Source organism: Lepidothrix coronata, unplaced genomic scaffold, assembly GCF_001604755.1.
Source record: "Lepidothrix coronata isolate B3197 unplaced genomic scaffold, Lepidothrix_coronata-1.0 Scaffold54, whole genome shotgun sequence".
In the NCBI taxonomy this organism is placed as follows: domain Eukaryota; kingdom Metazoa; phylum Chordata; class Aves; order Passeriformes; family Pipridae; genus Lepidothrix; species Lepidothrix coronata.
Window position 1 is genome coordinate 1,130,092 of NW_016690234.1, and position 11,902 is coordinate 1,141,993.

General features: G+C 52.3%; 1 protein-coding gene and 1 long non-coding RNA gene across 9 annotated transcripts in view; one reads left to right on the forward strand and one right to left on the reverse strand.

The window, feature by feature from the left end:
* The window catches only part of ZC3H18 (zinc finger CCCH-type containing 18), a 46,667-nt gene extending 36,925 nt beyond the window's left edge, over positions 1-9,742 (forward strand). For 5 of the 7 annotated variants that reach the window (XM_017816203.1, XM_017816206.1, XM_017816208.1 and 2 more), the window contains 6 exons: positions 1,075-1,227; positions 3,452-3,612; positions 4,141-4,337; positions 5,380-5,476; positions 7,695-7,791; positions 9,438-9,737. In XM_017816203.1, the coding sequence (XP_017671692.1) occupies positions 1,075-1,227; positions 3,452-3,612; positions 4,141-4,337; positions 5,380-5,476; positions 7,695-7,791; positions 9,438-9,636 (904 nt within the window). In that variant the 3' untranslated portion in view covers positions 9,637-9,737. Of the gene's footprint in view, positions 1-1,074; positions 1,228-3,451; positions 3,613-4,140; positions 4,338-5,379; positions 5,477-7,694; positions 7,792-9,437 lie in introns of all 7 variants that reach the window. The other 2 variants (XM_017816205.1, XM_017816207.1) reach the window with 1 other exon arrangement.
* On the reverse strand, positions 1,189-6,476 carry LOC108497995. Of its 2 annotated transcripts, none has more exons than XR_001875033.1 (3): positions 6,371-6,476; positions 5,851-5,905; positions 1,189-1,247 (listed from the first exon to the last, which is right to left on the reverse strand). It is a non-coding gene; the product is annotated as an uncharacterized LOC108497995 (long non-coding RNA). The 2 variants fall into 2 exon arrangements; XR_001875032.1 differs by lacking the exon at positions 1,189-1,247 and adding an exon at positions 5,483-5,576.
* Positions 9,743-11,902: the final 2,160 nt, after the last annotated feature.

Below are 11,902 nucleotides of genomic sequence, written 5' to 3' on the forward strand. Positions count from 1 at the left end.
CATCTTGCTGGCTCCCTGCCCTGCTTTCCCTTCCTGCCTTCATCTTATGTGACTCCAATATTCCAAGTGAAATAGCAGCATGGTACCTCTGTGTCTGGTCTGTGGAAGCAGCAATTTGGTGTGTAAGAAATGTATTTCCTAGAAATATCCGTTTTATGAGTGCACAAGGAGCCTGGGAATGTTTCATTCCTGCAGTAAGGCATGTGTGGTTTTCTTGGATCATGGGAGATTTTTGAAGATGGGTCTAAGTCTGTTTTCCACTCAGGTTTTCAGAAGCATCCCAAGTCAGTTCTTAATTTTCCATGGCATTGGATCTCCTCCTTCTTCCCAGAAGCTGAGTGTCTGGGCTGTGCAGTTCTGTCTCCGTTGATGAAAACTGATGATGACGTTTTCTTTTCTCTAGAAACTCTATCAGTTCTAGTTTCTGTTTCTCTTTCTTTAGTTAATGATTAATATTCATCTCAGATGTTTTTAGCCACCTTCCCTTTATTCCAGTCTTGGATTTTCAGGGTGGTTTTTTTCATGCTTATACCCACTGTCCTACACTCTCCAAATGACAGAACAACTCTATTTTTTTTGGGACTGTTATTCTAGTCCCAAAAAAGTGTAGGGTTATTTGTACAGCCTGAAATACGAGATATCCCACTGCATTACACAGTTAGCAATTCTAGTTTGTAGGAAGCTGTCCTGGGATAGAGTGAATTTTCTTTTTGGTGTCTGGTGTGTTTTGGATTTAGGATGAGAATAATGTTGATAACATGGATGTTTTGGTTGTTGCTCAGTAGCTCACCCTAAGTCAAGGACTTCTGAGTTTCCCATGTTCAGGAGGGAGGGAGCACGGCCAGGACAGCTGACCCAAACTGGCCATGGGGATATTCCACACCACAGAACATCATTCCCAGTGTATAAACTGGGGGAGGTGGCTGGAAGAGGCCAGTCACTGCTCAGGGCATTGATCAGAGGGTGGTGAGCAACTCTGTTGTGCATCACTTGTTTCTCGTGGGGTTTTCCCCCTCTCTCTCTCCTTTTCCTTACAGTTACTCTTGTGTGATGGTGTCACTTGCTGTCTTGCAGGAGGACCATCAGTGGCAGCATCAGTGGCAGTGCCAGCAGCTACAGTGGCTCCAGCTCCCGATCCAGGTCCTTGTCTCGGTCTCTCTCCAGATCTCATTCCAGATCATCCTCTGCCTCAGTCTCCCACTCCCCATCTGGGTCCAGGAAATCCAGGTATCCGTGACCCTTCATTACTGTTATTTAAGTAGGAGAGATTGTGACTGTTCCTCACTGTTGTGGTTTTTTGCAGCAAAAACTCTCTGTAGCTTCCAGGAGCAGAGGCTACAGGTGACTGGGAGGTGGGATAAAGTTGGGTTTGTGTTACAGATCCCAAGTACTGAATTGTGACAAGAGTACAGTGTTGGAGAGGGACTTTTCACAAGGGCATGGAGTGATAGGATGAAGGGGAATAGCCTTAAGCTGAAGGAGGGGAGGTTTAGATGGGATATTGGAAAGGAATCCTTGCTTGTGAGGGTGGGGAGGCCTTGGACGGGGCTTGGAGCAACCTGGTCTAGTGGAAGGTGTCCCTGCCCATGGCAGGGAGATGGAACTAGGTGATCATTCAGGTCCCTTCTAACCCAAACCATTCCATGATTCTATGATATTTTCCTTGTGGTTTATTCATGGAAATTAGCTTGTCACATGTGCCCAACTGCCCATTTAGCCTAAATTGCTACCAAAAGATCTTATAACCACATCCTAATTGCTTTACAAGTGAACAGTTTCAGGCTACAGAGCTTTCCTCTCCCAAAGCTCTCCTACCTCTGGTTCTTGCATGTCCTTAGGGAAGATGCTTGGCCTGTCAGAAGAAGTAGGTCAGAAAATCCCTGAAAGGCCCAGCTAATGATATTTTTCTTTTGCTGGCAAAGTTGCACAGCCAGTTCCCTTTGTGTTTAGCCCCAAGTGAACAGTTCTAAGGCTGTTAGTCTGTGGGATGTGTAAACACCAAACTCCCTCCAGCAAAGAGTCATAAAATAAACCTCTTTCGAGTCATTCATTCAGGCTTTTGCATCTGTTCACACACAAGAGTCCTTGAAAGCTCACAGGCAGAGCCTTGAAACACAGCACTTCCCTGGGACACAGATTTAAGGGTAGACCTGTAGTGCAAAACTAGTGGATTAGGCAGGATTTGGCTCTGAGCAGCTCTAGTTCACATCCCTGAACTCTGTGGAACTCCAAGCTTCAACATCCGCGTTATTTTACAGAAATCCAAACTTGTTTACCACATGCTTGTCACATTCATCAGCTCAGGGGTGATGCAAGAGCCTCAGAGAGCTGGGCACGGGTGGGAAAAATGAACACAGGAGTTGCTTGTGTGGCTCTGGGGCTGTGGGTGCTACTCCTCCAGGGGTGTGGGGAAGGGGAAAACGGAGGAAATACGGTGTGTGCCCAAACCAACTTTGCTGTGACATCCTGTAGCCTGGACAAGGAGTTTCTGGCTCATCCTGACACCGTTGCAACAATCCATGTGACCTCTCAGAGCTCAGCTCTATCATGTTTAGGTCGGATATCAGGAAAAGATTCTTCCCCCAGAGGCTGGTTGGGCACTGAACAGGCTCCCCAGGGCAGTGGTCACAGCCCCAAGGCTGCCAGAGCTCAGGCAGCATTTGGACAACACTCTGGGACAGTGGGATTGTTGGAGTGTCCTGTGCAGGGATGGGAGTTGGACTTGATGATCCGTGTGGGTCCCTTCCCACTCAGAATATTCTATGATTCTATGATGCCAGCAGGTACAGACTCTGCAGTTTGTAGCAGGGTTTGTCTGTGCTGAAGCTGCCACAGCCTGTTCAGTTATCCCAATCCAGCCTCCAGCCAGGGAGCCTGGATCTTGCTGGCAGGGCAGGTTGGTGTGGCCTGTGGAACAGGCTGGAGAGGCTGCCTGAATATTCATGGAGTTAACGTATGTCTGGAGTGGTTAGGGGTGGAAGGGACCTTAAAGCTCATCTAGTCCAACCCCCCCTTGCACTAGACCAGGTTGCTCCAACCCTGTCCATCCTGACCTTGAACACTTCCAGGGATAGACACTATTAGGAGATGACCATCTTGGAGGCATCCTCCCTGTCATTACCTGTCGTGACAGTAAATGTTTGCCAACACCAGAAACCCTGCCAGGGAACCCTTGCCCTGAGCCATAACACTGACCTGTGACAGCACACCCTGCTTTCACTCCTTGTTTTTCTGGGCAAACAGTGACTTGTTTACATGTTGCCTTAATTACTTTCTAGGTGTACATCTTACGTGTTTGGGAATTTTCATATCATCGGCACCCCAGGACACACGGCCTTTGTTCCTGGTCGTTGCCTGCCTTTGAGCTTCCTGACATCCAGCCAGGGGAATGGAAAAAGGTCTCACCACTGCCTGATTGTTGTTGCTTTCTTGAGCTGTTGTTTCTTTGCAGGTCCCTGAGCGTGAGCAGTGTCTCCTCAGTGTCCAGTGCCTCGTCCAGCAGCAGCTCTGTGCGCAGCGCCGACTCCGAGGACATGTACGCGGACCTGGCCAGCCCCGTGTCCTCGGCCAGCTCCCGATCCCCCACCCCAGCCCAGCAGAAGAAAGGTAGAGGTACCTGCTTTAGTGTTTTTCCTCTATGGAGTCCTGGGAAAAGAAGGGAAGAGCAATGATCCTATATAACTTACTTGGGAATACTGTGGGCTCCAGGAAAATCGTTGAGCACAGACCAGGGGAGCCCAGAGGTGTCACCTGGGCAGGGTGAGGCCATGGAGCAAATTTACGTTCACATCCTTCCATCCCTGTGCCTGTGGCTGTCTCATGCCTTTACCTCCCTGAGAGTTCTTCCTCTCTTATTCTCTTTCACCTTTGGAAGGTGATGAAAATCCGGACAACTCCAGTATCATGTTACTCTTTCTTTGTTGTTTTTAGACCGTAGCAGAGTTGGTGGCAAAAGCCTTTTGTTCTTTGTGTTTTATATTCCTCTCTTTGGAAATTCTGGTTTCCTGAATCCTTTGACCCCGGGGCCACGTGCTGTGTAAACTGATGTGGGCTTTTCCAGTCCCTGGAGCAGCGTCCTCTTGCCCTGCCTTCCAAAGGATTCAGTCCTAAGTCACCACATCTGCTCTCTGGTTTCAACAGGAAAGTCAAAAAAAGAAGACAGTGCTAAAGAGGAGAAGCGGAAACGGGATGTGCCTACTCAGCTCCTGAAATCAGCCAAGCCCACCCAGGGCAGCAAATCCCAGCAGCTGCTCCAGAGCCAGCAGCCCTCGGCCCCCCAGTCGCAGCAGGGCGGCTTCAGTGGGCACAAGGAGATCAAACTGACCCTCCTGAACAAGGTAAGGGGAGTGGATGTCTGAGATTCCCTCCTCACAGGGATCCCAGCAATGGGTGGGATGGATACGGGTGGAAGGGGAGCTCCAGGCTCCATGCTGGCAGGATGAGCTCAGCCAGGAAGATCTGGAACTGGATTGGAGGACGGCAGACAGAACCAGTCTGGCAGCAACACACCCTGTGGTGGCTTCAGTTTGCGACTGTGTTGGCGGCTTCCCTGGGGCACATTCCTGCTGCAGCTTCAAGGGCTCTTCCCGCTTGCTCGAAGGCTGCAGCCAGAGTCCCACATGTGCCGGGGCCTTTCCCACTGGGAGCATACTCCCGGCACGCTTCCGAGCACGCTCTCCTCCCACTGGAGCGAGCTGCTGACGAGTCATTCACTCGAGTCAGGAGGTAAAAGTGTGCCCACTTGGCTCTTCCCCCTTTCCCACTGATCCCGCTGCCCCAGTTGGGAGCCTCCAGCAGTGATCGCAATCCACATCATGTGGGAGAGTTTGGCCTCGTGGGGTTTTGTGCCGGGGCAGGGTGTTGGCCCTGCTCACGTGGGCAGGTTCCTGTTTTTGAAGCGTTAATATTTTGCTCTGACAGCCCAAATTCCCCAGCACAGTCTGAGGCTGCAGATTTTTCTACTTCCCTGTGCTCTGACGTGAGGCGGCTTTATCATGGCCAGGAAGCTGCTCCGTAGGGAGGAGTGTGCAGTGACACATGACTGCCAGCACCCTCAGAGCCTGGAAAAGGCAGGGCTCCACATGCCTCCTTAACATCTGCTATCCTTGGTGCTGCTGGAAAAAAAAAACATCCCAAAAAGCTGCTGTTTTCCTGTTTCTATTCTGAAAATAGCGCAGCGTTAACCCCCAGTGCAAGAGGATGTTGGCGTTGCCTTCTGGTGGTTGGGAATGACACGATCCAGGGGAGTTTGGGACTGGTGTGTGGAAAGAATTTAATGGGAGAGGTGGTTGCATGAGCCAGGTACCATCGCAGGGAGATGATGGTTCCTTGGAGGGAAGTGGCTGCTCAGCTCCATTGTCTGTTCTAATTCCATTTCAGGCAGCTGACAAAGGAAGTAGGAAGAGATACGAGCCAGCAGACAAGGACAGGCCAACCTCCCCTCCAGCCAAACGGGCCAACCTGTCCCCTGACAGAGGTGAGACATCAGCCATCCCTGGGCTCCTGGTCTGTCTGGGTTCCTGCTCCAGGTTCCTGCTCCAGGCAGTGCTTGGGTGACAAATGTCCTGTGAAAGCCTCTGCTCCGAGAATCCAATAACCAGAAAGATTAATTACAGTCATGTGTCCTTCCAAAACTTCGGAGTGTGTGATTGCCACCAGATACTGGGGCTGTATTGCCCATCCTGCTGCAAAAACATGGCGGAGGGGGGCCCTGGCGTGGGTGAGGTCAGACCAAACCTGGCCTTACCACACTGTCCATTGGGCACATTGTGCCCATTGTGGCTCCATTGTGTCCATGTAAGTCCTTTCCAAAAAAATAACCCCCTTGCTTTAAAGACACAGAGCACTCACCTCCATATCCATCCCTCCACAGCCTCCTGCTCGCTGCTGGTGTCCTTGGATGTGGCTGTCAAAGTCAGGAGAGGTTTAGATTGGGTACTAGGGAACATTTTGTGGTGGAGGCCCCATCCCTGAAAAAGTGTTCAAAAACCGTGTGGATGTGGCACCTGAGGACATGGTTAGTGGTGGACATGGTGGTGCTGGGTTGATGATCTTAAAGGTCTTTTCCAGCCTTAACCATTCCATGATTCTAAGTCATAGGAGTTTCCTTTACTGCATCCTGGAGTTTTCTCTACCTTGGATTCCAGTGCATCCCAGTGAATCTTACCCTGACAGACAGGCTTGTGGCGGTGCTTAGAAAGGGAGTGCGGGCTGCCAAGGCCCCAGAATGGATGGATGCAATAACTGCCTGCATCACCCATCCTGTGAAATTAGATGATTTCCCCACTTGTGTGTGACACAATCCACTCTGCCCTGGATGTTTAGAAAGACTTGGGCTTTCCAAGTGTTCTCCCAGGCCTTGAGTCCTCACCAGAGGCTGTAACACCTCGGAGAACCGAGCTGGTGATCCGAAGAGAGGGAAGTCAATGCCACACTCCAGCCTGTGCTGTCGCTGCCAGAAAGCACAGGGGGTGGGGGGAGTTGGCAGCCAGAGGTGGCTGGTTGTGACGTCGGAGCCAGCGCTGCCACGTGATGTTGTTTTCCCTGGTGGCTCAGCTGTAGGTGGATCTTGTTGACTCTGGGTCCCAGCCAGCAAGAATTTGTGTGCTAATAACCTGGTTGCATTTGACTCCTGCAGAGGCAGCATGGACAGGACTGGGTGAGGTTGAAGTTCACTGGGATCTAGTTCACAGGCTGCTGAGTTGCAGAGGAGTGAATGGGCCAACCCAGCATATTTTACAGATATAAACATAGATGTAATTCTGTACTATTTCTTGTCTTGGTCTTATAAAGCAATTTTTAAGCTGTAGCAAATCACAGAATCATGGAATGGTTAGGGTTGGAAGAGACCTTAAAGCTCATCTCATTCCACCCCCCCTCCATGGGCAGGGACACCTTCCAGTAGACCAAGTTGCTCTGAGCCCCGTCCACCCTGGCCTGGAACACTTTCAGTGATGGGAGTCCAAGCCCTGAAGCCTCAAATCCCAGTGGCAAAGGTATCCTTGGCTGACTTGGGACTGAGCCTCTCGGTGTTCCAGCACCAGACTGGTCAATGGTGGTACCCTGAGTCTGTCTCACCTGGATCTGTGGTATCCAGAGCCTGGCCTGTCACAGTGTCCATCCTCAGGAGCAGAGGGATGCCCTGGCACACAGAGGTGCTGCTGCCAGGAGGGACTGAGCACCTTTCCAGGACCCCAGTGAGCTTCCCCTCATCCCTGAGCCCCCATGACAGTTCCAGGCAGGGCATCACAGCTCAGCCTGTGAACAAACATGGGGGTGATGTTGCCTGAAGGATGGTCCTGTTGGCTCCAAAAGCAGCAGAACTGCCCTCACCTGTCACTCTTTGAGCCAGTACACCCTGTGACCTTGCCAGTGCAGAGCCAACAGGTTTGCAAGAAAAAATGCCTTATTCCAGCAGCTGGAGGATGAGGAGAGGCCGGTGCCCTCCCTACAGCTGATGATGTGTACAGGGGACGGTGGGGCACAGCCCTCACTGGTTTCTCTGCTCCCCCTGTAGTGGGGGGAACACTGCAGGAGGTTCTTTTCCTGGCTGCTGCTGGACTGGGCCTTTTTTTGGCATGATCTGGTTTCAAGAGAGCACTGATACACTGCTGGGGGGTTCAGCAGGTAGAGAAGTGAACTGTCCCTTGGTGACAAGCAGGAATATCTTCCTCTTTCTTTTCCTCTCCCAACAGGCTCTCGCGACAGGAAGGCGACTGGGAGACTTTCATCCCCCAAACAGGAGCGACAGAGGGGCCAGAACCCAAAACCTTCCCCTGCACAGGCAGACAGGTGAGTGCTGCTTGTTCTCCGGGCTCCCTGTGGGCCAGGCTGGGCTCACACTTTCCCAGGGCAGCTCCAAGGCTCTAGGACTGCAGTTCCCAGTTGCCATGGAGCACAGCAGGAGGAAGGACGCGGAGCTCCCTGGGCAGGTGCCAGAGGTGCTCAAGGCTCCGTGCAAAGCTGAGCCATTCCAACTCGGAGACGAGCTGGAGCCCAGGGGTTTTCTTGAGGTCAGTCCCAGCAAGAGGAGCCAAGTGGGTCAGGTGTGAGCCCCGTCAGTGCCTCGTTTAGCACAGTGTTAATGAGCAAGAGAGTACAACCCCTTCACCCGCTGCTGCCCAGCTCCTTCTGGCACCTGGCTCCAGTGCCTGATTCCCATTTTTCCCAGCCTGGCTCACCTTGCTACTGTGACACATTAAAACGTGTCCCCTGACAGCCCTGGCTTTGCGCTTTGCCGTCCCCTGAGGTGACAGGTGACCAGCTCACGTCCAAATTTCTGGCAGGCTGTGTCCACTGCTGTACTGGGAGTATCCCATTGCAGGACTGGACAGGTGGCTTCAGGGGCTGAAGGTTGTGGAGCACCTGTGGTACACCTGGGGTTCTCTCAGGCCTGTAGCCAGACAATGCTGCTTTGCATTTCTCCGGTGTCATCTCTCCAAGGATCTCTGGAAGCAAACACATCCCAGTGTTCCTTGGCTGGCTGCACTTGTGCCATCCCTTCCCTTCTCCCAGCTTGGGCCACGAACGAGCCTCAATTTCCATGTCTCAGAGTCTTTCCAAACCAAAACCTCACCCTGCTGCCACAGCCCTGTCCTGCCTCAGGCCCTCAGGTCCTGTTTTCCAGCAGTGACAGGAACCTCAGCCATTCCAGCCCAGTGCTGGTATCACATCAATGATTCCTGACCCTCTAATCCTGCTGCTCTCTAAGTTGGCAGTGGCACATGGTGGGTTTGATGTGCCCTATGCCAATCTGGGGGATAGGAGGGGGTTACAGACACACTTGGTTTCTCCAGGGCACCACAAGGCCCAGTGGCATCACAGGGAAGGGGCTGTCAGGATTTGGGATTGTGGGGCTGCTCCAGGGCTGCTCACCCCTCTTTGTCTCTCTGCCACTCCCTTGAGCTGCTCACTGCACCCAAGAGATAGCACAGCCCATGGTGCCGAGTTTATTCTGGGAATCTCCCTGGAACAGCTGATTTTTTTACTATTTCAGGTTTTAACCCAAAGCCTCTCGTTTTCTCCCACCAGCTCTTGGAGTGATGTGTTAGGTGTGACACTTCCTGATAGATTAGTTTAGATCAGAAATTAGGGAGAAACTTCCCTGTGAGGGTGGGGAGGCCCTGGCATAGGTTGCCCAGAGAAGCTGGAACTGCCCCATCCCTGGAAGTGTCCGAGGCCAAGTTGGACAGGGCTTGGAGGAACCTGGACTAGTGGAAGGTGTCCTTGCCCATGGCAGGGGGTAGGACTGGATGAAATTTTAGATCCCTTCTCACCCAAGCCATTCCATGATTCCATATGGTTTAGTGGGCATGGTGGGATCCAGTTGAAACTTGGACTTGATGATGTCTTTTCCATCCTTAATGATCCCACCAGGGTAGATGTCTTTGAGGTTTTTCCAGTGCCTCTCACCTACCTCTCCCTTCTCTCTCTCCCAGGAAACGCCAGCTCTCCCCTCAATCCAAGAGCTCCAGCAAAGTCACAAGTGTCCCAGGCAAGGCATCCGAACCGGGTCCTGCAACCGTCAAGGGGGGCAAGTCCAGCACCCTGTCACGGCGGGAGGAGCTCCTGAAGCAGCTCAAGGCGGTGGAAGACGCCATCGCTCGCAAGCGGGCCAAAATCCCGGGAAAAGTATAGTGGGCCATGCCCTGTAGTGACTGTTGATGTTTTTATAAATAGTGGAAAAAGCGGCCACTTTGGGATTTTGCAGTTCTGTCTTCATTTTGGCTGCGATTCTTTTTAAAAAACCCACACAAAACAAAAAAATTAAGGAAGTTCTGTCAGCCGAGACTCCCGGGACGACTCGCTCCGGCTCCGTGAGGGCCAGTGGCTCCGGGGCCGTGTAAATTCTGCACAGAGGACTCCAGCCCCGTGGGATGCTCCCACTTCTCCTCTCTCCCCTCCCCTCTTTGCTAGCCTCGAGTTGTATTCTCCTAGTTAGCCCTGCTGTGTGTTGAGTGTCTTCAGCAATGCAGTTCTAGTTCCTGTGTGCCGAGAGAGCCGAAAACTGCTGTGAACTGCTGGCAACACCCCCTCCTCCCCCAGGAACAAATATATATATATTCTTGCCTCAATCCCCTCGGGAATGACCTGTCCTTTCTTTGGAGCAGCGGATTGGTTCAGTTGATTTCCCAGGAGCCCTGCAGGTGTTGTGGGCATGTCTGTCTAACAGGAGGGTCCTTCTTCCTTTGATTTCCCCCCCCCCTTTTTTTTTTTTTTTTTTTTTTTTTTTTTTTTGAGGGATCTCCCTGAAATAAAGTATTTTGATAACCAGTTTTTCCTTTTCCTGCTCTTCTCTGCATCCCATCTCCACCCTGTCCCCTGCCTTGGGAGTCTGTACCCCTCAGTTTGAGGGGGGTTGTAGTTTATTTTTCCAACTCTGCTGCTCCGTGGAGCTGGAAGAGCTGCCCTGTCTCCTGGGGGAGCAGCCAGTATGAAACCAATATCCCAGTGGTGTGTTAGTGGGGGGCTCTGCAGCTCGTGCCCTGGCTGGCATCGTCTGGGGGGTGCCTCTTATAAAGCTACCTCATTTAGGAGTGATGTTTAGGGTCCCTGAACCCCCAATCCCCTGGAATTTCACTACCTTCAATCTTGCTCCTTGCTCCCAGTGTAAAATCAGTATCCCAGTGGTAGTGGGGGTCATCATCTGGGGGTCCCTCTGATAAACCCCCCTTATTTAGAAGTTGATGTTTGGGGTCCCTGAACCCCCAGAGTGCCTTTCCCCTCCAGCCCTGCTCCTTGCACCCAGTATGAAACCAGTATCCACTGCTGGTGTTAGTGGGAGGCCCAGTGTCTGATATCACCTGAGGGTGTCCCATATAAACCCCCTTCGATTAGGGAACAATCTCTAGGGTCCCTGTCCCAGGCTCCAGCCCTGCTTCTGGCTCTCGGTATGAAAGTATCACACTGGTATTACATGTTAGTGAGGGGACATCATCTGGGGGTGCCTCTGATAAACCTGCCTCATTTAGGGGTGATGTTTAGGGTTCCTGAACTCCTAATCCCCTGGAATTTTCCATCCTCCAGCCCTGCTTCTTGCACCCAGTATGAAACCAGTATCCCACTGGTGGTGGTAAGTGGGAGTCTCTGCAGGCAGTGCCACGCATGGGATCATCTGAAGGTCCCTCTGATAAATCCCCCTGATTTAAGGAACAATATTTGGGGTCCCTGACTTCCCAGTGCTCTGGAATTTCCCATCCTCCAGCCCTGCTCTTTACACCATGAAATCAGTATCCCGCTGTTAGAGGCCACTGGGACATCCTGGAGCAAAAAGCAGGGGGTAATCGCTGCCCTTCAGCCCTTTCCAGGGTTGCCCAACTTGGGATTTCTGCTCCAGCAGCCCCGGTGATATCACTGCTTGGGTGATGCAAGGGCATGGCCTGGGGGATGCCCATCACCGTGTCATCCGGGCAGCCAAGCCTCTGGACACCCTTCCCCATCCTCCCTCCTGAAATCCTGGAGGTGTCAGGCTGTATTCCAGGCTGGCACACGTGGAGTAGAGAAGGAAGTGCACCGGCCCGCGGGGAGGAGGAAGGAACCTGGAGCTGGAGTTTCCAGGTGTGTGCACATCACCTGCCGAGCCCTATAAAAAGGCGGCGGCAGCGGCAGCGCTGCCACTCGGCCGCCTCATCCCTGGGGCAGCACTTCCCAAGGGATCCCCCCAGAATTTTGGCGTGTTGCCCCCTAAATTTTGGCGTGTTCGCTCCCCCCCAAATTTTGGCGTGTTCCCTCGACACCTGGCTGATGGTAACGTGGGGTTTGGGGGGGCTGGGAGGTGTGAGCATGGGGCTGCTGGGAGTGTGTGGGCACATACGTGCGTGTGTTACATGTTGTGCAGGGCTCTGTGTGTGCATACACACCTGTACACAGGTGTGTTTGTGTGTGTGTGTGTGTGTGTGTGTGT